Source organism: Phyllostomus discolor, chromosome 3, assembly GCF_004126475.2.
Source record: "Phyllostomus discolor isolate MPI-MPIP mPhyDis1 chromosome 3, mPhyDis1.pri.v3, whole genome shotgun sequence".
In the NCBI taxonomy this organism is placed as follows: Eukaryota; Metazoa; Chordata; class Mammalia; order Chiroptera; family Phyllostomidae; genus Phyllostomus; species Phyllostomus discolor.
Genome location: NC_040905.2, coordinates 204648231 through 204674921, shown reverse-complemented (window position 1 = coordinate 204674921; position 26691 = coordinate 204648231). Strand labels below are relative to the sequence as shown.

The 26691-nt window shown below is 49.4% G+C and overlaps 1 protein-coding gene across 1 annotated transcript; it reads right to left on the bottom strand.

The window, feature by feature from the left end:
- Positions 1-2206: 2206 nt before the first annotated feature.
- MORN5 (MORN repeat containing 5) lies at positions 2207-26657 on the bottom strand. Its single transcript, XM_036022171.1, has 5 exons — positions 26577-26657; positions 23990-24137; positions 22157-22268; positions 18842-18973; positions 2207-2834 (listed from the first exon to the last, which is right to left on the bottom strand). The coding sequence occupies exons 2-5, from the start codon at positions 24134-24136 to the stop codon at positions 2809-2811; spliced, it is 417 nt and encodes a 138-aa protein (XP_035878064.1). The 5' UTR covers position 24137; positions 26577-26657; the 3' UTR covers positions 2207-2808.
- Positions 26658-26691: the final 34 nt, after the last annotated feature.

The following is a 26691-nucleotide window of genomic DNA, read 5'->3' as shown; positions in this document are numbered from 1 at the left end:
CCTGGGCGCCAACCACACGCAGAAAGCTCAAAGCCCTGGCTGGCTCGGGGCCTGCCTCACAGTGAGGGTGGGAGGGCAGGCCTGCACAGGCCCCTGAGTGGGGCCCAGGTCACCAGGGGTGTCACCGGGGCAGTCTGCAGGTCAGCGTGCTGGTGGGGAAGGAGAGATGCTGAAAGTGGCACAAGAGATGCCAGGCGATGTTCACTCCCAGATGGCTGGTGGGGAGGCCGTGCGGCACGATGGCTGAGCGTGCACTCGGGCTTTGGGGCTCAGCCGGCCTCCACTAGCTCAGAGCACCTCTCTGGGTCTCCTCCTCTTCTACAGAGGTGCCTGTCTGGATGTTTCTTGTGAGGAGCAAGTGAGGTCATTCCAAAAAGGGCTCAGCACAGTGCTTGGTGCACAGGAAATGCCCAAACTGAGAAGAGACTGAAATTGTCTCTTCAAGGTGTGACGTCGCAGCCTGTGGGACAGCACAGCGTGGACTGGGGAGTTCTGGGCCCTTCGGAGCCTTGGTGCCAGCTTTCTGGGTGGTCTTGGACTGTCTCTCTCGTTCTCTGAGCTGGGCTTCCAGTCCATACAGTGGCTGTAACCAGACCCCTCATAGAGCAGCCTGAGGACTGGCCCGGATGAATGGCCGGAGGGGGCGCCCAGGATGTGGGAGCTAGGATCATCATTTGGAAGGGTCTTTAATTCCCAAACTGGATGCCTTCAAGATCGAGATCTTGAGGAACTCACTCAGAGCACCCTGAGACTTCTGGTTGCCTGCGGGTAGAGGAGGAGCCGGTGGGGGGGGGGGAGGCCTTCCCACAAAGATCATCATCACCACAAGGATGAGGAGCCACAGCTCAGCGAGTGGTTTTGGTTCAAAGCGAGGTGGGCAGGCCGCGGCAGGCAAGCCCAGAGAGGGCAAACGGGTGGATTTGAGTTCCTGGGACCCACAGACCAATTCTGCTCCCTCTTGGCACACCTTGGAGCCAAGCACTCCTGCGGTCACCAGGGCTGCACACTCCCACCCTGGCAGCTGGGGGGTGGGGCCTGGGAAAGGGAGGAGGCCGAGATGAAACGAGGTGTCTCACTAGGAGGTGCCCAGCTCTGTGGGCACAGGGTCATGTCCGTCCTCTCCTCAGTGAGACAGATGGGCTTGTCCTCATTTAAGAGGATGAAGCTGAGGCCTAGAGGGGTGCGACGATGCCCCCACCTCATTCCACCCGGCAGGAGGCAGGGCTCAGCATGCTGGTGCGAGAGCCACACCACTCAGTGAGGCTGTGGGCGCACAGGCACAAATGGGCATGTTTCCAAATGGGTGAACATGTGTGAGAACCTGAGGGTGAGTGTTTGTAAGCATGACTAGGTGTGTGCTGTGAGTGTGCAAGTGGCTGTGTCTGAGGTGAAGAGGAGAAGTGCGCCCATGGGAATGGTCAGCGTGCACGTGACCGTGGTGTGTGCCGGGCAAGGGGCCATGTGTGAGTGCCTGAAGGCTGAGCATGTGTGTGTGATCGGAGGCCGAGGGAGCGGGCACATCCAACCTGCAGGGCTGGCTCAGTGCTCACCCAAAAAGCCAGGCAGGACGGGCTCTGGGAGAGGGGGATCTGGCGTGAGGGCTGCGCTCTTGTCCTGAGGTCAAGGCCTCTGTGTGGCCTGTCGCTCCAGGCTGAGATGGGAGGTGCAGGGCAAACTCAGCACCCGGGCCAGCCTGTGGACAGGTGCCCATCCCTAAAGCCTGGCCACACCCTCTGTGCAAATGCAGGGCTGGATGAGCTGGTGGGGCAAGGTCAAGGCCCTGAGCAGAGCCAGGGCCTGAAGTGAGGGTGGCCACACCCTGGCATCCTCATCACGACTTCTGACAAGAAAGCAGCTTTGAACTTTGCTGGCAGTGATGGTGGCGGCCAGAGGCCAAGGCCATGGCATCACCAATATTGACTGAGGGGTGATTGGCCAGGCACAGACTGCCATAGGGAAGGAGGAGGGACTTTGGGACTGCCCTTGCTTTTCCCTGGGAAGAAGCATCTCTTAGGTGGGTGGGAGGCAGCGGGGCATGGATTAGCCCAAGCTGCTTCAACCTCTGGGAACTGGAGGTGCAGGGCCCAGCACCCACAAGCTTTTCAAAACCCGTGCAAATGTAAGAGGCTTGGAAAAATGATTGACTCTAAAAGAAAAAGAGAATCTGTAAAGCCGAATTAAAAAATGTTGTAATTAATGCATTCAGGCTTTATTATTAAATTTAGAAATCAAAACAATTTCGTTACACTTGAAGCCAGTTTGTAGGCTTGGTTTCGTCCTTTTGCGAGATTTCTCCAGTGTGCACATGGCTTTTCAGAAATCACAGCCATTGTTAAAGACTGGTAGTCAAACAGTTTGCCAAGCAAAATTTTAAAAATCCTTTCAAAGTGTTAACAGCAAAAAAATTATATTTAATGTGGGAGTGTGGATATGTTTTGTTTTAATACGTTGGAACGATCGGGGTGAGGCCTCCAAGGTCAGACCTCAGGCTGCGTCAGGGCTGCGGCTGGGGAGGGGGCATCTGGGCCAGGACCATGGGCGCCTGGTGCTAGGGAAGCACTTCCGTGCCCCAGGTGCCATGCCCTGCACGTGGCACACCTGGTCTCATGCAGTCCTCACAGACACCCGGTCAAAGGCACACCTGGTGTCGTCTCGGAGTTTCAGGTGCTCCAGTTGGTGGGTAAAGGGGAATGTGCCCGTTGTCGTAACGACCCTTGGGAACCTCTTAGGAAGTCCCAGTGCTGGAGAAGGTCATCTCATTAAGTCCATACGGTCAGTATTCTGACATTGTTGGAGCAGTTATTTCTGCTATCGAGGTTCAGATGCAGACCACACTGGTAAAAGCTACATTTCCTTAAATACTAGAATCATCTTGTGTGTGGCAAGGTGCTCACACGACAGGAGGTGCAGAGGGCCGGAGACCCACTGGTTCACGACTTCCCACACTCACTGCAGAGTGAGTGTGTGCTGAGTGGGGGGAGCATGGCAAATCACCGACACCACACCACCACTGCTCTCCTCCTTGCTCCCGCAACCCCTGCTTTTATGTCCGAGCACTCTTAATTGACTCTGCATGCCCTAAACACGTTCCGGGTGCCTAGCCACTGTGCATGGGCAGCTCCGGGGAGCAACGCGCGGGGGCCAAGGTGACTTGGTTGGCCTGCCCCCTGTTGCCTCCGCTCTGACCTCAGCTGCCTCCTGTCCCAGCTTTCCAGCTGAGTGTGGATGATGGACTGAAGGGGACAGGGCTGGCAGTTGGGACCTCTGTTCTCTAGCTGGCCGAGGCTGAGGGCTGCTGGGGCAGTGAGACACTGGGGGCGAGGGGGGTGCACTCAGTAAAGGTCTGTGTCGGGGGCCATCTTAGGTAGAGAAGAAATGAGGAGGATGACAATCAGCACACCCAGAACAATGCTGACAGGGCGGGACAGAGAGATCAGGACCTTCAGGTCTCCAGTGCAGTCTTAGAATCGGCATCAGAATCCGGAGGAGGTCAGAGGGCCGTGTGCCAAGGTGACGCCCGCTCCTCCCTCTGGGGCATGGAGTCAAGGCAGCCCCTGCTTCTCAGCCAGCACCCCCGCGCTGTGGTAATAAATAAATGCAGCTGTGATCGCTGATATGCATCAAGCTCCTCCGGGACCGGGTGTGGCTCTCGCTGTGCCCCTGTGAGAGCATCATCTCAGGGATGCTCACCGCAACCCTGGGAGGAAGGTCCTGGTTCTACCCCCATTTTTCCAATGAGGAAACTGAAGCTCAGAAAAGTCAAGAGAGTCGCTCAAGGTCACGCAGCTGCCAAATGACAGAACGGGGATCTGGTGGCAGATCTGGCCGTCTCTAAAACCAGCCCCTGATCATGCCTGCCTCTCCTGCCTCAAGGTCAAGCAGGGCTCTCAGCCAACTGTCTTAAGTCCCAGAGCACGGGCTGAGGAAGAGAGGTGAGACTTCTGCCCCCCGTGCCCTGGCCTTGCATTCACTTCTGTTACAGGAGACAAAACACACCGCAGCCGCGGAAGGGGAAGCTGTGTCCTTTGGATGCCTCCAAGAGGCTGCCATTGGGGGAGGGGATGCATTGTTACCAGAATCCGATGGGCACGGTCTGGAAGGGGAATTTCCAGGAGGGCAATGGGCAATTCCCACAGGTCAGGCAGGGAGAGGCAGCAGGCTGGGGCGGGTGGTTATTCCTAGAGCAGAGACACTGGCGGGGCTGACTCCACCTCCTGTGAGCAAACTTCTCTCCGAGGGCAGAAGGCCCATAGCTTTGCCCAGATTCTCAGAGAGGTTCACAACTCAGGAAAGGCCGCGGCATGTCTCGTTGGTTCAGAGCATGGTCTCTGGTGTCAGAGGGACCTGGGTTCAAATGCCAGCTCCTGCTTCTCCTAGCTGCATCCGTCAGGAGATAACTCACTTTCTGCGCCTTGCTTTCCCCATCTGCCAAACGGGGATATCGACGTACTCCTCCGAGGACGGGGAAAGGGATTACGTCCATGCCTGGCACGGTGGAGGCATTCAGTGCTCATCGTCTCCCTTTGTGCTCCTTCCGCTTGGAGTGGATCCCCAAGTCTGCTGGCGCGGTGTGCGATCCGTGCGGGCATTTCATCTGGCAGTTACAAGTGTGGTATTATCCCTCACAAAGCCTTCATTATGGCTCTGCTAACAATACCACAGATAAGGCAGGGATGCTCCTGCCTGCCAGCCTCCAGGTGATTATAACATTTGGGTAAATTGCCTTTTGTCTTGCTGAGAGATGATGGTGGGGCAGGGGGGTGGGCTGTACCAGAGACTGGCTCAGCCATTTTTCGGAACCTGCAAAGGAAGCCTTGTGGATGGACAGCCTGGGTTTGCAGAAGGACAGACAGACGGGGTTTGCGGCAGGAGGCCCGGCTGGCAGTGGGGAAGCGGGCTCCAGCCCCCCGCTGTCCCACAGGCAGGCTGCGTGGGGTCAGGCGGGTGTTCTGTTGTCTCTGGGTCTCTGGTTTCTCACCCAACAGGTGAGGGCAGCGGCTTCAAGATTAGAGGACTCTTGGTTTGTCGGTGGCACGGAAAGACCCTTTCTGGCTCTTTGGCCAGTTTTTGAGCAATAAGGTAGTAGGCAGAGGACTCTTGAGAGAAAAAGAGCCCCACTGCAGTCCTGCTGTCTCTGGGCTGCAAGGGAGGCCCTCGCTTTGGTCTTTCCTTCACTGGTAAACTCCAGAACCAGCTGGATGTCTCCTTTAGCTTTGAGTCAGCTCGACCTGGGCTCAGAGTCGGGCTCTGCCACTTACCACCTGTGTGCCTGTGGGCAAAGCATCTCCCCTCCCCTCCGTTCCCTCGTTTGGAAAGTGAAAACGCCGCAATAAAGACCACTATTTCACAGGGTTGCTGGGAGGACTAGATGAAACAAAACAAAACAAAACAAAATAAAATATGTGAAGAGCTCAAGCCAGTGCCCGGAACCTAGTAAGCGCTCGACAAATGCTGGTTGTTACTATTGTCCTGCTTTTCCCCGACACAAAGTGCGGACGCCTTGGTATGACAGCGGGTCTGTTTCTTCACCTCCCTGTTAGCGGCTGCACTGTATCTTACTGCGAGGACACACTGTCTATCACTTCTTCGGTCCCCTCCTCTTGGGCATTTGGGAGGTTTCCAGTTTTGTTTTTTCTTTCCTTTTCTTTTAAAAAAATATTCTTAAAGAGATGGGAATGGAGGGAGAAAGAGATGGAGAGAAACATCAATGTGTAAGAGACACATCAACCAGTTGCCTCTCACATGCCCCCAACCTGGGGATCTGGCCTGCAGCCCAGGCATGTGCCCTGATTGGGAACTGAACCAGCGACCCTTTGGTTCACAGGCCAGCGCTCAATCCACTGAGCCACACCAGCCAGGGCATCCAGTTCTCAGCTGTTTAAATCATCCCAGAGAAACTTCAGAAGACCAAGTGTCCTCTCTGTAGCTTTTGCACTGTTGGGCGGGAGCAGAAAGACACCACTGCCTAGGAGGGCCGTGCCCCACCTCTGGGGACAAATGGCTTTGGAGCTGGCCTGGCAAAGTGGAAAGAGGAACAGCTCTGGAAGCAGATGGGCCTCAGTTTCCTCATTTGTCCGACAGGAACCACGCCAGTGCTCCCCGCTCCCTGCTCGGAGTGCCCGGTGCAGGGTAAATGCTCAGTCACTGTCGACCGTCACCACATCGTCATCTTCATCCTCATTCTTCATCTGTCACCTGGTGAAGCCACAGTCACCTCGCAAAGACAGTCAATCACACAGGCCAGGTCACTCTCTGGACCCCAATCACACGCTTTCTTCCCACGCCCATTTAACTCAGCACACATTCAGATGAGGCACGCGGTCTTGATTTTAAATTCAGTCTGGCACCCACAGGTTCAAACGCGAAGGGGCCCTCTCTGCAAATAATCACTGGTGTGTGATATTTTTAAGAAGCCAAAGCCATTGTTTCTGATTGAGGGAAAGTTGGTGCTATTTTGAAGAGCAGCGCGATTAAGCGGTGGCGTTATCTCTTTAACCGTTGGGAATCATACGCCGTTTGAGAGATTTGTGAGCTCTAGGACATTTGCCAGATGTGCTTGATTCGACATTGCAGACAACAAAGGGGCTAATGTTGGCGGGAATCTTGACGGCATTGCTGATGATCAGGATATTCTTTGAGGATGGTACTGAGACCTTTCGGGAAAGAATTTCAGCTTTCACATAAACTAATTTGGGATGCTCACTCTCTGTCTTCCACAAAGCAAATTTAGTTCATTGTTAGTTGTATATGTTAAAACGGTTACGAGAGTTTTTTCCTTTGAATATTAATAATGTGCCTTTCAGCTGAGACACTCGCCTGGGGTGTCATTAATTGCGGGGAGGGAGTAAAGATTAGCAGTGCAGTTATTCTGTAAGTGGTTTCTGCTGGTAACGTTGAGGCGAGCCACAGCCACACGAAGAGACCCGAGTACAGGCTCCCAGCACGGCTCGGGCTCATCCTTCCCGACAGGAATGAAAGGGGTGGGGGGGTCGGGGGGGGTAGGAGGGGTTAGAGTCCATCTCCCAGTTTCCTACCCTATTAAAGGTAATTATCCCAAACACCTTCAAATGCTTCCTTAAGGGTGTATAAAGGACCCTTTATCAAGTAAGGTCGAGTCTCAGTTTGGGCACTGGGGTGTTTCTGTCTTATGACTCTAAAATGGACAATCTCATTCGTTCAGGCACTGTGCTGTGGTCCGACTGTGCGGGGTGGAGGGCCAGCTGTGAATGAGTCACGTCTAGGGGCGCAGAGAGCCGAGGACAGCGTAAGCTACAAGACACAGCTGACAAGGGGAAGGATACCAGAGTTTGGGCCCAGTTGGGTACAACTCCGACTCTGCCACCAGCGGCGTGACCAGGAGCAGGTTATTAACCCATCTGAGACCAGGTGTCCGCATTGCAAACCGCAGCTCCTGTAAACGACCCACAGGGAATGATAGAAAAGGCAGAGACGAGCACGTAAGGCGCTTGGCAAGGGCCTGGCAAGGACCCCCCACAAGGACCACTCCTTTCCCATCTCGTTCCCTGAGCTGTGGATGAAAGCCACTGTTTGAGACCTCTGACGCGTAAGCTTTCAAGCTTTTTGAGGTGCAGAGAAATACACAGTGGTGCGCTGTAAAACAATGTTTCTTCTGTCAGCCATGGACCACATGTACGACGGGGGTCCCATAAGATTATAATAGAGCTGAAACATTCCTGTCACTTAGGGACACCGTGGCTTTTGTAAGGTTGTAGCACAACACATTACTCCTGTCTCTGTGGTGACACTGGTGTCAGCAGACCTACTGTGCTGCCGGTCATATGAAAGTATAGCATGCCCTGGCAGGGTAGGTCAGTTGGTTAGGGTGTCGTCCTGATAGGCCTAGGTTGTGGGTTCGATCCTTGGTCAGGGCACATATAAGAATCACAACCAATGAATGCATTGGAAAGTGGAGCAACAAATCAAAATTTGTCTCTCTCTGTTTCTCTCTCTCCTCTTTTCTCTAAAATTGATTAAAAATTATAGCACACATAATTATGTATGCTATGTAATACTTGACAATGACAATGAGTATGTTACTGGCTTATGTATTTACTATACCATACTTTTTATACTATTTATTTATTTATTTTTAATTTAATCTTGATTGCATTGTTTTTATATTACCTTTTAGTCCCCTTATACCTCCTCTCCCCAGCAATCTCCATCCTGTTGTCCATGAGCCCTTTTTCCCTTTTTGCTCAATCTCTCCACTCCCTAACCGCCCCCCCCCCCACACTAGCTGTTATCCTGCTCTCCATTGATGAGTCTGTCCCATTTTCCTTATTAGTTTAGTTTGTTCATTAGATTCCAAATATGAGTGAAAACATGTGGTATTTGTGTTTCTCTGACTGGCTTATTTCACTCAGCATAATGTTCTCCATGTCCGTCCATACTGTTGCAAAGGGTAAAATGTTCTTTTTTTTATGGCCATGTAGTATTCCATTGTGTAAATGTCCCACGGTTGTTTTATCCACTCATCTGTTGGTGGACACCTGGGCTGCTTTCATGTCTTGGTGATTGTAAATAACACTGCAATGAACATAGGGGTGCCTATGTTCTTTCAAATTAGTGTTTTGGGTTCCTTCAGATGTATTCCCAGAAATGGGATCACTAGTTCAAAAGGCAGTTCCATTTTTAATTTTTGAGGTTATCTCCATACTGCTTTTCACAGTGGCTGTACCAGCCTGCATTCCCACCAATTGTGCACTAGGGTCCCCTCTCTCCACATCCTTGCCAGCACTTGTGTATTGATTTATTGATGATAGCCATGCTGACAGGTGTGAGATGATATCGCATTATGGTTTTAATTTGCATTTCTCTTTTGATTACTTACATTGAGCATCTTTTCATATGTCTATTGGCCATCTGTATGTCCCCTTTGGAGAAGTGTCTATTCAGGTCCTTTGTCCATTTTTAATTAGGTTGTTGTTTTTTTGGTGTTGAGTTTTTTAAGTACTGTGTAAGTTTTGGATATTAACCCCTTATCAGATATATTGGCAACTATGTTCTCCCCTCCTGTGGTCTTTGTATTTTGTTGATGATTTCCTTTGCTGTGCAAAAACTTTTTAGTTTGATGTAGTCCCATTTGTTTTTTCTTTTTTTTCCCTTGCTTGGGGAGATAAAGCTGATAAAAAATTGCTACAAGCAAATGTCCGAGATTTTGCTACCTATGTTTTTTCTGGGATTTTTGTGGTTTTTGGTCTAACATTTAAGTCTTCCATTCGTTTTGAATTAATTATTTATTTGAATTTATTGTTGTGTGTAGTGTAAGGTGATCTGGTTTCATTTTTCTGCAGGTATCTGCCCAATTTTCTCAACACCATTTATTGGATAAACTATCTTTAGCCCATTGTATGTGCTTGGTTTCTCTGTTGAATATTAATTGACTATAAAGCAGTGGGTTTGTTTCTGGGCTCTCTATTCTGTTCCATTGACCTATGTGTCTGTTTTTATGCTGGTACTAGGCTGTTTTGATGACTATGGCTTTGTAATATAGTTTGATATTAGGTAAGATGATTCCTCCAACTTTGTTCTTCTTTCTCAAGGTTGCTGTTGCTACGTGGGGCCTTTTGTGGTTCCATATAAATTTTTGAAATAGTTGTTCTAGTCCTGTGAAATATGTCATTGGAATCTTGATAGGAGTTGCATTGACTCTAGAGATTGTTTTGGGTAGTACGGACATGTTAATGATGTTAATCCTTTTTATCCACGAACACGGTATGTGCTTCCACCTATTTGTTTCTTCACTTACTTTCTTCAGTGTCTTATAATTTTCCGAGTACAGGTCTTTTACATCCTTGGTTAGTTTATTCCTAGGTATTTTATTCTTTTTGAAGCAATTGTGAATGGGATTGCTTTCTTGATTTCTCTTTCTGTTAGTTTGTTATTGCCATATAAAAATGCAACTGATTTCTGGATATTAATTTTGTAACCTGCTGCTTTGCTGAATTCATTTATCAGTTCTAGCAGTTTCTTGGTGGAATCTTTGGGGTTCTCTATGTACAGAATCATGTTATCTATGAATAAAGACAAATTTACTACTTCCTTTACAACTTGGATGCCTTTTGTTTCTTCTTCTTGTCTGATCGCTGTGGCTAGGACTTCCAGTACCATGTTGAATAAGAGAGATGAAAGCAGACATCCCTGTCTTTTTCCTGATCTCTAGGGGAATGCTTGTAGTTTTTGCTCATTGAGTGTGATGCTGGCAGTGGGTTTGTCATATATGGCCTTTATTATGTTTAGGCATGTTCCCTCTATTCCCACTTTGCTGAGAGTTTTCATCATAAATGGGTGCTGGATTTTTTCAAATGCTTTTTCTGCATCTATTGATATGATTATGTGGTTTTTATCCTTCATTTTATTTCTGTGGTGACTCATGTTTATTGATTTGCAGATGTTGTACCAACCTTGAACTCCTGGAATTAATCCCACTTGATCATGATGTATGATGTTTTTTTTTTTTTAACATCAGTGTGTGGCTGCCTCTTATGTCATCCCTACTGGGGACCTGGCCTGCAACCCAGGCATGTGCCCTGACTGGGAATCAAACCAGCAACCCTTTGGTTTGCAGTCTGCACTCAATCCACTGAGCTACACCAGCCAGGGCGTGTATGATCTTTCTGATGCATTGCTGTATTCGGTTTGCTAATATTTTATTGAGGATTTTAGCATCCATGTTCATCAAAGGTATTGGCTTATAATTTTCTTCCTTTATGTCTTTATCTGGTTTTGAAATTAGGATAATGCTGACCTCACAAAATGAGTTTGAGAGTCTTCCGTCCTCTTGGATTTTATGAAATAGTTTGAGAAGCAGAGGTGTTATTTATTCTCAGAATGTTTGGTAAAATTCCCCTGGGGGGCCATCCGGTCCCAGGCTTTTGTTTCTTGGAAGTTTTTTGATTACTGCTTCAATTTCATTAGTTGTAACCTGTTTACTCAGATTCTCTGATTCTTCCTGATTTAATTCTAGAAGATTGCATGTTTCTAGGAATTTGTCCATTTTTTCCCAGGTTGTCCAGTGTGTTGGCAGGTAGCTGTTCATAATATTTTCTTACAATCCTCTGTATTTCCTTGGTTTTGGTTGTTACTTTTCCTCTTTCATTTAAGACTTTATTTGTTTGGCTCCTTTCTCTTTTTTTCTTGATGAGTCTGGTTAAAGGTTTGTCAATCTTGTTTATCTTTTCAAAGAATAAGCTCTTGGATTCATTGATCCTTTGTATTGTTTTTTTTTTTAGACCCTATTTTGTTTATTTCTGCTCTGGTCTTTATTATTTCCTTCCTTCTATTTACTTTGGGCTTTGTTTGTTGTTCTTTTTCAAATTCCTCTAAGTGTGAAGTTAGATTGTTTATTTGAGCTTTTTTTTTTTTTTTGGAGATAGGTCTGTAATGCTATGAATTTCCCTCTTAGGATTGCTTTCCCAGTGTCCCACAGATCTGGGATTGTTGTGTCCTCATCATTTGTTTCAGGGTATCTTTTGGTTTCTTCCTTGGTCTCATTGTTGATCCGTTCATAGTTTAATAACATGTTATTTAGCTTCCTGTCTTTGTATGTTTTTCAGTATTCTTCTTGTGATTAATTTCTAGTTTCATAGTATTGTGGTCCAAGAAGATTGTTGATATGACTTCAGTCTTCTTAAATTTACTGAGACTTGTTCTGTTTCCTAACATGTGGTTTATCCTAGAAAATGTTCCATGTGCACTTGAGAAATATATATATTCTGGTGCTTTGGGGTATAGTGCTCTGAAGATATCAATTAAATCCATTTGATCTAGTGTGTCACTGTAGGTTGCTGTCTCCTTGTTGATTTTCTGCCTGGAAGATCTATCCATTGAAGTCAGTGGTGTATTGAAATCCCCAGCTGTTTTCTGTTGATCATTCCCTTTATGTCCATCAAGATTTGCTTTACATATTTAGGTGCTTTTGTGTTGGGTACATAAGTGTTTACTAGAGTTATACCCTCTTGTTGGATTGTTCCCTTTATCATTATGTGGTGTCCTTCCTTGTCTCTTACTATAGCCTTGGTTTTAAAGTCTATTTTGTTAGATACAAGTACGGCTATCCCAGCTTTTTTTCCTTTTCCATTTGCATAAAATATCTTTTTCCATTCCATTGCTTTTAGTCTGTGTGTCTCTTTTGATATGAGAGGGGTCTATTGGAGGCAGTGTATATATGGGTCTTGTTTTTTATCCATTCAGCTACCCTAGGTCTTTTGGTTGGCACATTTAAGCCATTTACATTTAAGGTGATTATTGATAGATATGTATGTAGTGCCGTTTTATTAGACTGTTTTTCTCTGGGGTTTTTTTTTTTCATCCTCTTTTCCTCCTCCTCCTCCTGCTCCTCCTGCTCACAAGCCCTTTAACATTTATTGCAGTACTGGTTTGGTGTTAACAGACTCCTTTAGCTTTTTCTCGTCTGAGAAGCTCCTTATTTCTCCTCTGATTTTTAATGATAGCCTTGCTGGGTAAAGTGGCTTTGGTTGTAGGTTCTTGCTTTTTATCACCTTGATTATTTCATACCACTCCCTTCTGGCCTGAAATGTTTTTATTGAGTAATTAGTTGACAGTCTAATTGGTAACTACCTGCTTTTATTTTGCAGCTTTTAGGATTCTCTTCTTGTCTTTAAGCCTTGTCATTTTAATTACAATGTGTCTTGGTGTGGGCCTCTTTGGGTCCAACTTGTTTGGGACTCTCCAAGCTTCCTGGACTTGTGTGTCTTTTTCCTTCACCAGATCAGGGAAGTTTTCAGTCACTATTTCTTCAAATAAGTTCTCAATCCCTTGCTTGCTGTTTTCTCCTTCTGGTATTCCTGTGGTATGGATGTTGTTCTGCTTCATGTTGTCCAGAATGTTTCTTAAACTATCCTCATTTTTAAAAATTCTTTTTATTTTTGCTGCTCTGCCTAGGTGTTTTTTTTTTCTACCTTGTCTTCCAAATCACTGATGCAGTCCTGTTTCATCTAACCTACTGTTTATTCCTTCCAGTTTATTCTTTACTTCAGATATTGTGTCTTTATTTCTGACTGGTTCTTTTTATCATTTCTATTTTTTTTTCATGATTTTGAGTATCTTTACAATTATTACTCTATCTGATAAATCATTTGCCTCCATTTCTTATTGTTCTTCTGGAGAATTCTCTTGTTCTTTTATTTGGGGTCTGTTTCTTTATCTTCCCAATTTGGCTACTTCTTTGTATTTTCCACTTTGGTTGTTAAATAGATCAGTTGTTGAACTAATCAGGTTTAATCAGCAGCAGGGCTTAAGCATCACAGGGTGGGGCAGAGCAATTCCTGCAGGTAGGGATCTTGCTTCCCATCAGGTTGATGCCACTTGGAGAGGTTTGTTGTGCCTGGGAAGGATGGTTCTTGTAGTTTGGGGAATGACTCAGCACAAGGATCCTGGCAGCTCTTCAATTCTCTCCCCAGAGCCACCAACCCCAGACACTCATCCAGCATCTCCAGTCCATTCTGCACTCCCTCTACCAGAGCCCAGGGTAAGTGGCTACAAATGAAATTTTGTGTGTTGGCCCTTTAGTCTGTGTTTGGTCTCTGGATCTCCAGCTGCCTCTCCCTGGCAGACAAAAATCCTGCTGCTTTTCACAGCTGGATCCTTTCTGGGTTCTTTCTGGGTTCCTTTCCGGGTGTAGTGCTGTAGGCTGGGGAGCCCAGCTTGGGGTTTAGACCCCACCCTTCTTAAGAGGAATCCCCCAGCTGCTGAAATATCCCTCTAGATCTTCAGCTGCCACCCCTGGGAGCACAAACAGCCCTCTCAAGTCACTGCAATATCCCTACCAGTCACGTAGTGGTGAGGTGATTTCTTCTGTTTGTGGTTATAAGGCTTCTCTCCAGCTAGTATTCAGTTGTTTATTCATGATGCTTTCTCTACGGTTAGTTGTAATTCCAGATTGGTCTTGGGAGAAGGTTAACATAGCTTCCACCTAATCCTCTGCTATCTTGGATCCTACACACAATAACCTCAACTCTGTTTCAAATATATGTCTATGCCAAACATATATACCCCCCAGAATGCAGCATGAGGTCCTCAGAGATTCACTAGCTGGATTTTCCCTCTACAATGAAACAATTGTAGTCCTACCTCAGCACTGTACTGGAGGGGGAACAGAATTAGAACTCCATCAGAAACCACACCAGCACTGACCCTTCTCACCACTTTACCCATTCTTGCTTTGCTGGAACCCTCATATCTCCATGCGTGCACCAACCTAGGAGCTCCCATCATTATTTTAGAGTGTGCTCATGCATCTCATGCTTGCCATGCCTCTTTTTTAAAAGGTTTTATTTTATTTCACTTTTGGTATTCCCTTTTTTTGTTGTTGTTCAAGTACTGTTGTCTCCATTTTCCCCCATCATTCTCCCCGCCCCATGCATGCCCACCTCCCACCCTCGTTCCTACCCTGCTTTGGCTTTGTCCATGTGCTTTGCATCATGTCCTCTTGTGATTGGTTTAATCTGCATTGTTTTGTTCAGTTAATATGCTGTGCAGACTTGCAGCCTAGGAGCAATAGGCTCTACCATACAGCCTCAGTGTGTGGTAGGCTAAACCACCTAGGTCTGGGTAAGTGCAGTCTTGTTTGCACAACATGAAATCACCTAATGACGCATTTCTCAGTATGTATTCCCCACCGTTAAGTGGCACACGACTATGATGGATTGTTTTTATTACTCAAAATAACAAGTTGTTTATTATGTGCCAGGGGCTGACTTTGTATGACTTGTTGAAGACCATGAGGGACTTGTGGGCAGGTCCTCTGCCCGCCTGCCTACTTCCATGATCAGCTCTGAGTCGTGGGACCTGTGTAAGGTGCAGGAGACGCAGTGACGAATCATAGTCATGTAGTGCCTGCCCTCAAGGAGCTCCTACCCCAGTTGGGGAGATAGGCAACTAAAGCTACTTCTACTGTCATGGGCCAAGTGCTGAGAGTGAGGCTTGTGGGGGCACAGAGAAGAGACAACGTGCCCAGACAGGGCAGTGGAGGGGGTGAGGGTGGGAGGCAGAGACAGGTTGGTTACGGAAGGCTGCCTAGAACAATGGTCTACCAACAGCTGGTCCTGACCCTTAAGAGGGTTGTGAAATCAATTTTGTACATAGCAACCAGCATTTTAAAACGGTACATCACACATAGAAAGAATACATACATATGTGTGCATGTGCTTAAGTGTATACTAGGTTGTGAAATAAATCGTTCCTTCCTGCCAGCCAGGGTCCAAAGGTTTGAGATCCATACTCTCAGAGAACTCTTGCCTGCCTGGATCCCCAAAGCCTGGCACATCGTTGGTACTCACAGACTTTTTGATGGGTGGCAGGATGGATTTAAATTCTCTCAGCTGTCCAGCAAGCAGGTATCATCATCCCAGTTAAGAAAGGCATTCTCAGAAACCCAGGTCTAGCGAACCCAGATTGGCCAAGCCTGCTTGCAGCTTGCAGCTTGGCACCAGGGCTTCCGGGTCAGGCCGAAAGCAAGCTCCTCTGCCTGGGGACAGAAGCCAGTGCGAGATGGGGGCAGAGCTGAGGCCATTCAGAGAGGCTCCACAGGCGACCCTTCTTGGTGCCTCAGCCCGTGACCTCCTATAAAATGAGCATCCCAGGCTCCAACCCTCCCAGGTGGCATGCACTTCATAATAGCAATGGCCTGGGCCACGGTGTTTACTCTGGGATGGCCTTAGTCACCCCCCTCAGGCCAGCATGGCCCACACCCCTGTGCCTTCAGGACGCCAACAGGAAGCACTGTTTATGGGGACAGACCGGAATGCAGGGGAGAAGGGGCCCTGGGGAAAACAGAAGATGGACAGAAGCCCGCATCAGTCCCTGGCAGGGTGACTCAAGGGTAATGATTAGGTAGCGGCGAACAGAGACTTCCTGTTAGTGGTTTTTCAGGACACTCTGAACTTGATCTGTCCTGTAATATCAGAACCAAAATACCCCTTGGCTGCTTTTCTCCTCCATCGCAGACTCTTAAGGTTGGAAGGGCCCTAGAAATTATCCAGCCCAATGCCCTCATTTTACAGATGAAGAGAAAGGGGCCCAGAGAGGGAAGGCACTGACCCAGGGTCAGCCAGCAGGCGGCCTGAGGGGGGGGCCAGGACCTCAAACCCAGGTCACTGTGCCACCACCATGGGCCTGGGGTCCTTCAGATGTCCCTCTCTTGACATCTTGCCAGAAGGATCTCCTATCTAACTTTAACCTGCTTTGTCCCTTCTCCACAAGTAACCCAAGAAACCTTTCTAAGGCACAAATCAGTTACTACTCTACCTGGCTGAAGTCTTCCCTCATTCTCCGCTGCCCTCGAATGAAAAGACACCCACGGTCTCTCCTGCTGCCCTCACCTTTCCCACCTCACGGGCTTCCTCCCTTGCTCTTCTTCTCCTGACAGTGTTATATCGCTTTCTGGACCACCTACCTGTGGCCCCCAGGTACGCAGGGTCCTCCCGCTCTCTAATCCTTCTGCATGCTGTCCCTCCTCCTGAACCCTTGTTCCAACCCTCGTCCTAACCCTGCCGCACTTGCCTGCCCTCACTTAGGCTGCACATCAGACCGTGCACTAGAGGTTTTCCAGGAATCCTCCCTGATCAGGGAGTCTGCTGGCCCCCAGTGTCAGGTATCCCTGCTAGGTTCTCCTGCGGCACCTTGCTGTGGTTATGGCCCATTTCACCGTCCATTTCCCCAGCTCCGAGACAGGAGATGCTATGACGCTGCTGTCACCTTCATGCCTGACACGAAGCCAGGCCCACAGCCACTGGTCACTAAGCATGTGTTGACCAGACAACAGTCAGTGCCCATCCTTCTCCAGACTTCCCAAGAACGGCCTTCTCTTCTCATGATGTGTTTTAAAAAGACTTAACTTTTTAGAGTAGTTTTAGGGTCACAACAAAATTGAGATGATGAAGATACAGAGATTTTCCACATGCTTCCTGCCTCACATATGCACAGGCCCTGCACCCGCCACGAGTGCCATGCCCCACCAGGGTGGTGCACTTGTTACACCTGGTGAGCCTGCACTGGCACACCGTAATCACCCAATGCCCATGGCTCACATGGAGCTCACTCTCGCTGTTGTAAATGCCACAGGTTTGGACAAATATGTGATAACAGGTATCCATCATTACAGCACACAGAGTATTTCACTGCCCTGAGTATCCCTGCACCCTGACTGTTCTTCCCCATCATGCATTTTTAAGTTTCTCATCAAGCACAGCTTTTGTCCACAGGAGTCTAGGAACACAATTTCTGACTCCTCAGTCACCCCATGCTTTTGGGCCTCTGTGTGTTTACACATGCTGTTCCCTCTGCCTGAAATGCCCTTCCAGGAATGCCAGGAATGCCCTTCCTGTTTATGAAATTCTCTCACTTGTGGTACCATTTTTTTCTGACTGATACCCTTCATCTCGGCCAGGTGATCAGTTCTCCTCCATAATCCCCCTTCATCCTTGAGGGCTTCCCCCGACCGGGGCCCACATCACATTATATTGTAACTGTATGTTTTTGTGTCTGTTTCCCCACTAGACTGTGCATCTCCTCGGGACCAGGATGTCACGTGAGGCAAGCCTGGAAAAGCCGAACATGAGTCAGTGGCATCATACTGTAACTGAAGAATGGTTACAGACACAGAATTCCCAAAATATGTTCCATGGAACCCTGATTCCATACAAATGCTCCAAACTAATTTATACAGTACGGGAGGCTTACTGTATAAAGTGCTTACATCAGCCGGGATAGGCCTTCTGGTCTACCTGGCAGTGTCTTTCTCATTGTACAGCAGAGTTTCTCAATCTGGATCTTTAGAGGGACCATCGACTTCTTAAGATTCTGTATGTGTGTGTCTACACATGTATGCTTGTGTTTGTGCACTAGCGGGCATTTTTCCAGGAAGAGGTCCATTGTTTTTGTTATTCTTAACAGGGCTGAGACTCTAGATAAGAGAGAGGGTAGGAATCACTGTGTTAAAGGAAAATGCTCATGTTCTTATTTGCAAATTGGCTCCCCGCTAGTCTGGTCACGGTCAGTCAGTCCTGCCCAGTCCGGTCAGCTCGTGTTCACTTGCCAAACTGCGGTTCTGGGACCTCCCCTACTGAGGGGCCACCGACCTCCCTGGACTGCGAGGTAGGACCCACATCTAGGCTGTTACCTGTGTGGTCTCTTCCGGCCAGAAAACCCCTCCACATGCCTGTGGCCAACTCTCAGTTATCCTGTGGGTCTCAGGACTCAAGTGAGCCACCTCTCATGTCCTTCTTGAAACCCTTTCCGAATTTCCAATTCTGGATGAGGTGCCCCTTCTTTGTGCTCCCCCAGAATCATTCCGACCTCTCTGAGAACCACCCCTGCCCGGCACCTAGGGCCACGTCTTTCCCCTTTTGTTGCACTCATTCCACGATGCAATCAGCTATTTAAAGTACTTGTCTGCTGCCTGTCAAAGGATAAGCCCCGTGAAGGAGGGCGTTTGCGCCCAGCTCTGCCATGTTTGTGCCCAGCTCTACCACGTTTGCTGCTCACGCCAAGCACGGTGTCCAGCAGACAGTAGGTGTTCATTAAATACTAGGTGAAGGGGCACCTGCAAAAATAAGCACTTTAATCCCTTGTCACAGTCAGGCCATGACGTCCTTTCCCTCCCTCTCTGATTGTGTGTATAGACTTGACAGTCCTGAGAATTTCAAAGAGTGACACATTCAAATAATCAGTTTTTGTCTCTTATCAGCAAAAGCTCTTCCTTACCTACCGCATGCATGTGTGTGCCCACATGTGCACAAACCTGTGCGTGATGAGAGAGGAGAAACACACGTGGTGCAGAGTGTCAGAGTAGACATACCTGCGTTTCTCAGAAAGCGATCCTGGTAGTCCTTCACCACCCGTGTGGTCGGGTTGTAGAAGCCGTCTCCACAGTCGTAACAGCCTGCAGGGATTTTTCTAGGCGGGTCCATATTGGTGAGTTGAGAGATACCTTGAAAGGATATGATGCATCATGAACTCACCGCCAAGGTCAAACTGAGTCCCGGCCCCTGCCCAAGCCCACTCTGGGCCGGTTGCTCCTGTGACCATTGGCTCTGCCTTTGGACTAAGGCTCCCCGTTGAGGGTCTGGAGCAGAGGCAGCAGGAGCAGTGCCCCAGAGGAGGGTCCTGGGAGTGGCTCAGTGAGGGGGCTCTTGGGCACTGGACCCTGCCTCTTTCTTTGACCCCATCCTCCCTTTCTAGGGTTACCATGACAAGGGCACATTTCTGGAGTCAGAGAGACCCTGAGGATGCCTCCGAGTTGGCTGTGTGGATAGAAGGCACGTAAGGAGAGGGTTAGCATTCAAGGTGCGGGCAGGGGCCAGAGTGGGTGCTCACGCCTCACTTGGAAACCTGCGGAGCCGGCACCAACAAGGAGGAACAGTAGGAAAGAAAGGGGCAGGTGGGCAAGGATCCGGTGATGGAGAACCTTGGCTCTCACCCAATTACCATCATAGCTGCCATTTACTGAGTGCTCATCAGGGGCCAGGTATTTTGCTAAGTACTTGACTCCTACCATCGCCCTTCACTCTCACAGCAGCCCTGGGGCCCCGTTTTACAGATAACAAACCTGAGGCTCAGAGAGGTCAAGTAACTTGCCCAAGGTTATCCAGCTAGGAAGCAGCTAGATGCCCAGTTTTGTAACCTGTATGTCAAGTTGCTGATGCCGGGGGAAGAGAGGGCCTGGGCACCACCCCCCACCCTCCCAGGACTGGGGGACAGTGGACCCAGCACAAGAGAAAGAGGACTCGGTGCACCTTGTAGGTCACGCCACTCTGTGTGTTGTATATCTCGGAATGCTGAGGCCTGAGCAAGGGGGCACAGGGGTGGGATCAGTAACTTCCTCGGTTTCATGTAATCTGTGGTTCCTCAATCCCCTGTCCTCGGGCCTGGCGCCACGCTCACAGCTCAGGGTCCTGCACGCCACAGGTGCTCCTACGTTGCTGAGCAATGATGACTAGGTATACCACTGGCTAACAATTACTGGGCACACGCTCCATGCTGAGTGCTGTCTAGCCATTCTCTCCCGGAAGCCTCATGCTCACAGCCACCTCAGACAGGTGAAGGGCGGCCTTAACCCTCTCCCAGCCCTATCAGTGCCTGCCCTGGGGCTGAGAGGCGGATGCAGGAGAGGTCTGCAGAGTGCTGAGTGCCCTAGGAAGGAGGTGGGTGCTTAGGGTCGAGCTGCTATGCTGGGAGTCACAGGAGGAAAAGGGCCGGGTGTGGGGAAGGTCACCACGCTGCCTTCAAGTCTGGCAGAGGCCCAGCTCTGGCCAACCAGCCGCTGCTCAAGAGCGGGGGGCCTGTGGTCAGGGGCTCCCGGCTTCTAGGGCTCTGTCCGCCTGGAGGAAGAGCCCATGACAAAGTCCAGGCCCTGCCATAACTAGCCAAGGAAACTAGCCCCTTACCAGTTTCTCAAGTGGCATCTAGACTGGCAGTTTTTTGAAGTCGAAGGCTGTGTCCTCTCAGCATTCGGTCCCCTGGGCCCAGCCTGAGCCTGACCCAGAGCAGGTGCTCAGGAAGTGTCCGTGTCATTGCCACAGCTCCCCAAAGTGTGCCCTGCCACTCCGTACTGTGATGTCAATAGTATTGTCCCTGTTTGGTGACGAGTCTTTACTGAGCACCTGCTCTGGGCCAGGCAATGTCCCACGCCCTGGGACACGGCGGGGGAATGAGACCGAGCCCCGCCCTCAGGGAGCTCATGGTCACTCGGTCACTTGGGAAGAGAGATCCCGAGTGCACGCCCTGGGCAGGCCTGGCCTTGGGAATCCAGGGAAGGGGGATCTGGGAGAAAGGAACAGTAAGCTGAGACCTGGAGGGTGGGAAGCAGTTACCTACCTGGGAGAAGCGAGAGGGCTAGAGCACTCCTGGCAGAGGGGTAGTAGGAAGGAGTTAGACAGAAAGCGAACATGGCAAAGGAGAGAGAAAACCCGAGAAGGGTGGAATGCAGGACGAGGCCGGAGACCTCAGCAGGAGCCAGAAAATGCAGGTCATTTTAAGAGCTGGGAACCTTAACTTCGGGGTAGTGAGGAGGCACTGCAGGGTGTGTGTGTGTGTGTGTGTGTGTGTGTGTGTGTGTGAGAAGGGTGGGGGTTTGGCGATCAGATACACATTTTTCCAAGATGAAAGGGACTCCAGAGTGCTAACAGCCCAGAGTGGGTCAAGTGTGGATCTCAGGAGAGCAGGTAAAGGAGGGGAGAGGGGGAGGGGTGGAGCAGGGCAGGGGCAGAGAGGAAGACAGAAACTCGGCTTCGCAAGGGCAGGTGCTCAGTAAATGCTTGTGTACTGAACAAGTGAGTGGAACGCACTTAAGAGCCAGGCTCCACAGGACCCGTGATTGTACAGAGGGGAGAAGAAGGCGGGGTTAGGCTGACCCAGGGAATGGGTGTGAGCATCTCTCTGGGAGCCATGGCTGGTGGGAAAGTAATGAGTTCAGCACAGACACGTTGAAGGATGAGAACATACAGGTGAGGGGGCAGCTGGATGCAGGAATCGGGAAATTGGGGTTTGGTTTCCATTTGGAGGCAGATGGTACCTGAAGGCCTGGGCGCGAGTCGACTTGTTGAGGGAGGGTGCACAGAATCATGGAAGAGGGCCGAGCCGGAGAGCCCCGGGGGTCCCCACAGTTAGGAACTGGGGGATAAGGAGCTGGCAAAGGGGACTGGGGGTGGGAAGACAATGGGAGACCGAGGTGTCGGGAAGAGGGAGAGAAGAAGGCTCCCCTGGCCAACTAACTGGTCCAAGGTCACACAGCAGGGTTGAGCTCGCGTCAGCCCGCCTCCAGCCCTGGGTGCTTCCTGGAGACTTCCGCCCTCATGGGGGTGCCCTGCCCGGGCTCCCCCGGCTCTTAACAGGGAAGGCTGGACTCAAACCCAGACCTCCAGCTCCACACTCTGCCTGCTGCACCATGTGATCTCAGAAAGTCAGGGTTCACTTTTACACTGTGCAAAGTCATTTCCCATCCGTCATTTGGGATTTACTGTCTGTCGGTTCTGGCTCCAGAACCCGGCTCTTTTGTGTTCTGTGGCCCCTGCTCGATCCCGCCTCTCCTTGGGGTTACTTCAGTACGCCCCGCCCACTTCAGTAACACCGACTTCCGTCCTGTCTCAGTGTGGGAGCGAAGGTGCCTGGGTACCTGTAGGCTTCAGGCCGTGGCAGATCTCCGTGTAAAACCTCCGATCGTAGCTGTCGCAGTAATGCCAGTTCTTCGCATCGTACTGAAGCCCATCTGAGAAGGTGTACGTGCCCTGGAAGACAGGCAGCACGCAGCAGCGCTGAGGAAGCCCTGCTTTCACCAAGAAGGACAGGCGTCAAGGACGGAGGTGGCCCTCTCACTGCCACAGAAAAGGAGTGGCACGGATCCCAGTTGTCACAACTGTGGTGACGGAGATCCAGTGCTGGGCCCCGTGCCTGGCACTCAACATGTGACAAAATGTGACCTTGGGCAGATGACTTACCCTCTCTCTAGCCCTTGGTTTCATTTGTAAAATTAGCATAATAAAGCTACATATTAAATAGGGTTGATTCAATGAACTAGTAGGTGCAAGGCTTTTATCACAGTGCCTGGTGTGTAGTAAGCACTCAGTGTTGTTATTACCGTTTTCTTATTGTTATCATAGCTCACAAGGTCAGAGCCATCAGTCACGGCCCTTTGTCCAGACACCTACATGCTGCTTTTGCTGCCTTAGGGCTAAAGGAAGCCCCAGGACGCAGACAGCAAGTTGGCCTGAGCCTCAGGAAACACGGGTGGAAATTCCAATACCATTAACTCACTGTGTGACCTTGGGTAAGTCACATCCCCTTCCTGGGGCTTAGATTCTTCAAGCTGTAAGACAAGGAATGTTTCTTAACCTTTTCTAGGTCAGGAGCCAGCCCCCTACACACCCTTAGTGAAACTGATGAAAGTTACAGATTCTTTCCCCAGAGAAACATGTAGTGCCATACACACACAAACTTTTGAACAGAAGTCAGGAGCTTCCACTGACTCCTGGAAATCTATTTGTGATCCACAAATGCCAGGTTAAGAATCCTTGGATTAGATCATTTATCAGGATAGTAGCAGCGGTGGTGGCATTAACAGTAAGAACTAACACTTATTGAGTGCCTACTGTATGCCAGGGACTGAGCAAAGCACTCGCATATACTGAGCAAAAGCACTCTTTGACTCTCACAGCCACCCCGGCGGTGCCCCGTACCATTGCAGCAGGCCAAGTAACGGTTCCCAAAGACGCCCACGGCCAGTCTCTGGAGCCTGTGAATACGCTGACTATGCGCGGCAAGGGGCCTTGGTGGGTGGGATTCAGTTAAGGGTCTTGAAGTGGCGAGATTATCCTGGGCTATATGGGGGGCCCAGTGGAATCAATCACCAGGGGCCTTGTAAGAGGGAGGCAAGAGAGTCAGGGAGAAGACAAGGCGATGACAAAAGCGAAGGGAGGGGAGAGGCGATGATGGAAGCGGAGGTCCGAGCGATGGGTGGCTGTGAGCCAAGGAACGCAGGCAGCTTTTAGGAGCTGGAAACGGCAAGAAAACGGATCCTCCCGCAGAGCCTCCAGAAGGAATGCCTCACTGCTGGCCCGCTTCAGACTTTGGACACTCCCAGAATTGTCAGATAAATGTTTCTGTTTTAAGGCACTGGATCTGTGGTAATTTGTAACAGCAGCAATAGGAAACTACAACAACCCTTGTTTCTAATTTATTGGACAAGGAGCACGAGTCTCAGAGGGGAAATCACGGGCTCAAGGTCACACAGTTAGTGGCTTCACAGGATTCAGACTCATCGTGGCCTCTCCAGGGACCCTTCCAGATGCAGAGGGAGAGGTCCCCAGAGCCCTGGATATTAAGAGGAGAGAAGAAAGTGGCACCACATAGGGAAGGCAGGGTCTCACGTGTGTGTGTGTGTGTGCAGGGGGTTGGGGGGTCCTCCTATCTGAGGCTTTCCCCTCTGCAGCCCCCCTCCCAGGCTGATCACCTTAATAGCCAAACCCTTTTCCCAAATGGCATCGTATCGGCTCCCGCTGGGGAAGTACAGGGTTCCTTGGCCATGAAACATGCCGTCCTTCATTTCCCCGACGTATCTTGTTTCAGTTGGGAGGATGTATTCGGCATGGCCCTCCATCCTGTAAGATCAGAAGGAAATCCCTGAGCCCTGCGTGGCAGCTGGAGGGTCGGAGCTAGCGGCCACAGGAGAGCAAGTGGCAACCTCATCCTCGGGGTCCTCAGATGTTACCATCCCAGCAATGTTCTGCTCAAAAATTGTTTGTCTCCCTCAAAAGCTCAAATATAAAAGGGGCTAGTGAAGGGGGACAGAGTTTGGTCTGTTCCTCATCTCCCTCACATAGAGTTTGTCCTGAAGGTCACACCATCCCCAGAACACCCTCGGTGGGCCCAGAGAGGGGAGGGATGTGCCCAAAGCCGCACAGTGAGCACCCTAAAGAGGCCAGGGCAGCTTTCCTACAGCTGGCTCTGCGTCTTTGCTGCAAAGACCAGCCCCACCCTACCCATTATACCGCAAGTGGGATATTTGGGAAAGTTTGAACCTTGGACAGGATACATGAGTTTGAATCTTACTTCACCATTTCCTAGCTGTATCATCTTAGATACTTTCCCAAACCTTTCTGTTCGTCTGCTTTCCTTCCTTCGTTTGTTCCTTTTCTCCAACAAATAAATATTTACAGTGTATCTACTATAGGCCAAGTGTCTTGTGAGGTCAGGTTTGCTGGATACAACGTGGATGCAAAAGCCATCCAGGCCTATGCATCCCTGCCCTTGGGGTGGGGCTCACAGTCTACTGGGGGACACAGTTGAGCAATTACATAAATCAAGTGTCATGCAGGGGGAAGACAGGCCCCTATGGAGCACAGGGAAGGGACACTTCAACCAGTTGACCATTTAACCAGTTTCTTCATGTGTGAAAGCCTGAGATTAATGCCTGATAATGTGTAACAGCTTTCCTAGTAAAGGGCCTGACCTGTGGCAAGTGCTTCAGAAATATGCTTTAATGCATTCCTTCATTCATTTTCCATTCTCCCCTCCTGGCTGGAAGTCACTGCTCCTAATGCTGAACTTCTTCAGGCTTTTGCTTTGCTTCTGTTGGATGCATAGCACTTTCTGCCTTGCCTAGTAGTAACTGTGTGCCTCAACTCCCCTATTTGATCAAATCATCTGAGAGGAAGGCCTTGGCATCCTCAGCTGTTAGAATCATGTTTCTTTTTAAAAAGATGCTCTGGAAACATCTACTGAGTAAAAAAAAAAAAAAAGGAAGGAAACACGAAGACCAGTGAGCTGGTTGCATGGACAGATGCCACAATGGCAGAGGCCCCAAGCAGGAGAACACTGTGGCTAGAGCACAGCTTCTGAGCTCTGGCCAGGCAGTTTCATTGGTTAGAGCATGGTCCCAATACACCGAGGTTGCCAGTGCAATCCCTGGTCAGGGCACATGCAAGAATCAACCAATGATTGCATAAATAAGTGGAACAACAAATCGGTGTTTCTCTCCTCGCCCCCTTCCCCTCTCTCTGAAATCAATCAAATAAAGCACAACTTCTGAGCCGTCCAGGCCCGGCTGCACCTCTCCGTGCCTGTGCGGCCTTGGGCAAGCTCCGTCACCTCTTTGAGACAGTGTCTCATCTGTGAAATGAGATCATGACACCACCACCCCCAGAGTTGTTGGCATATACTAAGAGCTTAAAAACTATTTTTCTTTTATTCTACTGAGAGATATTGGAGGAGAAAGAAGACTCCTTTCTTCTACATCTTTGCTTGAGTTCACATCATTTTTTAAGGTTTACATTTCTTTTCTTGCTCTTTCACTTGGCTTATGATCAGAAAACATAAGTTAATAAATACGTATCCTCTTCTTTCCTTTCTCTCTCCTTCCTTCCTTCCTTCCTTCCTTCCTTCCTTCCTCCCTCCCTCCCTCCCTTCCTTCCTTCCTTCCTTCCTTCCTCTCTTTCTCCCTTCACATCATTTTAAAGCATAGCTTCCATCTGAATTCTTCTCTGAGATTAGAGACTCCCCTCTTTTATTACTGCAAATTGGACATCATTGTCCTTTTACACACCTTCTACAGATATCTCCAGCTCACCCAAAGTGGAACTTATCCTGTTCTCTTCCAAAGCAGCCCCTCCCCAGGGTTCTCAATTTCTGTGAATGGTATCAGAATCTTCAGGTTCAAAGCCTGGAGCTGGGCACTGGGCTGGGACTGGAATCAGTCTCTGAGTAGGACATGGAGCCAATCAGTTGCCAAGTCCCTGCAATGAAATCCTGAACTTCTATATTTTTCTCTTTCCTTTAGACCCACAGCCTCTGCCTTGACCCAAGTATGTATGGAATGAATGTCATCTCAGCAATGCCGCTTGGGCAAGTTACTTCACTTCTCTGGGTGTCATTTTACTGAACTGTAAAATAGGAATAAAAAATCCTGCCAGAAATTGTTGTTCTGAAGGTTAAAAGGGAAAAATTTGTGAAAGTGTCGGGTACAAGATCCTTTCAAAGGCAAAAAGAAAGCTGTCTTTTCCCACAGATTTTCAAGACAGTGAATCAAATGAGGCCCTTACCTCCCATCTACGAATTCCCCAATGTATTCGCTCCCCGTGTACTCCGTGACGCCTGCCTCTAGCTTGCAGGGATTCCGGAGTCTCGGAGTATACCGCCTCACTATGACAACCAGGA

Excerpts from the sequence above, each read along its gene's own strand:
- MORN5 (XM_036022171.1), bottom strand. The coding sequence starts at position 24,136 with ATGGAGGGCCATGCCGAATACATCCTCCCAACTGAAACAAGATACGTC. Across the intron at positions 18,974-22,156 it reads CCACGGCCTGAAGCCTACAG|GTATCTCTCAACTCACCAAT; the intron begins GTACCCAGGCAC and ends TATCCTTTCAAG. Across the intron at positions 2,835-18,841 it reads TCGCTTTCTGAGAAACGCAG|TGTGGTCTGCATCTGAACCT; the intron begins GTATGTCTACTC and ends AGCTTTTACCAG.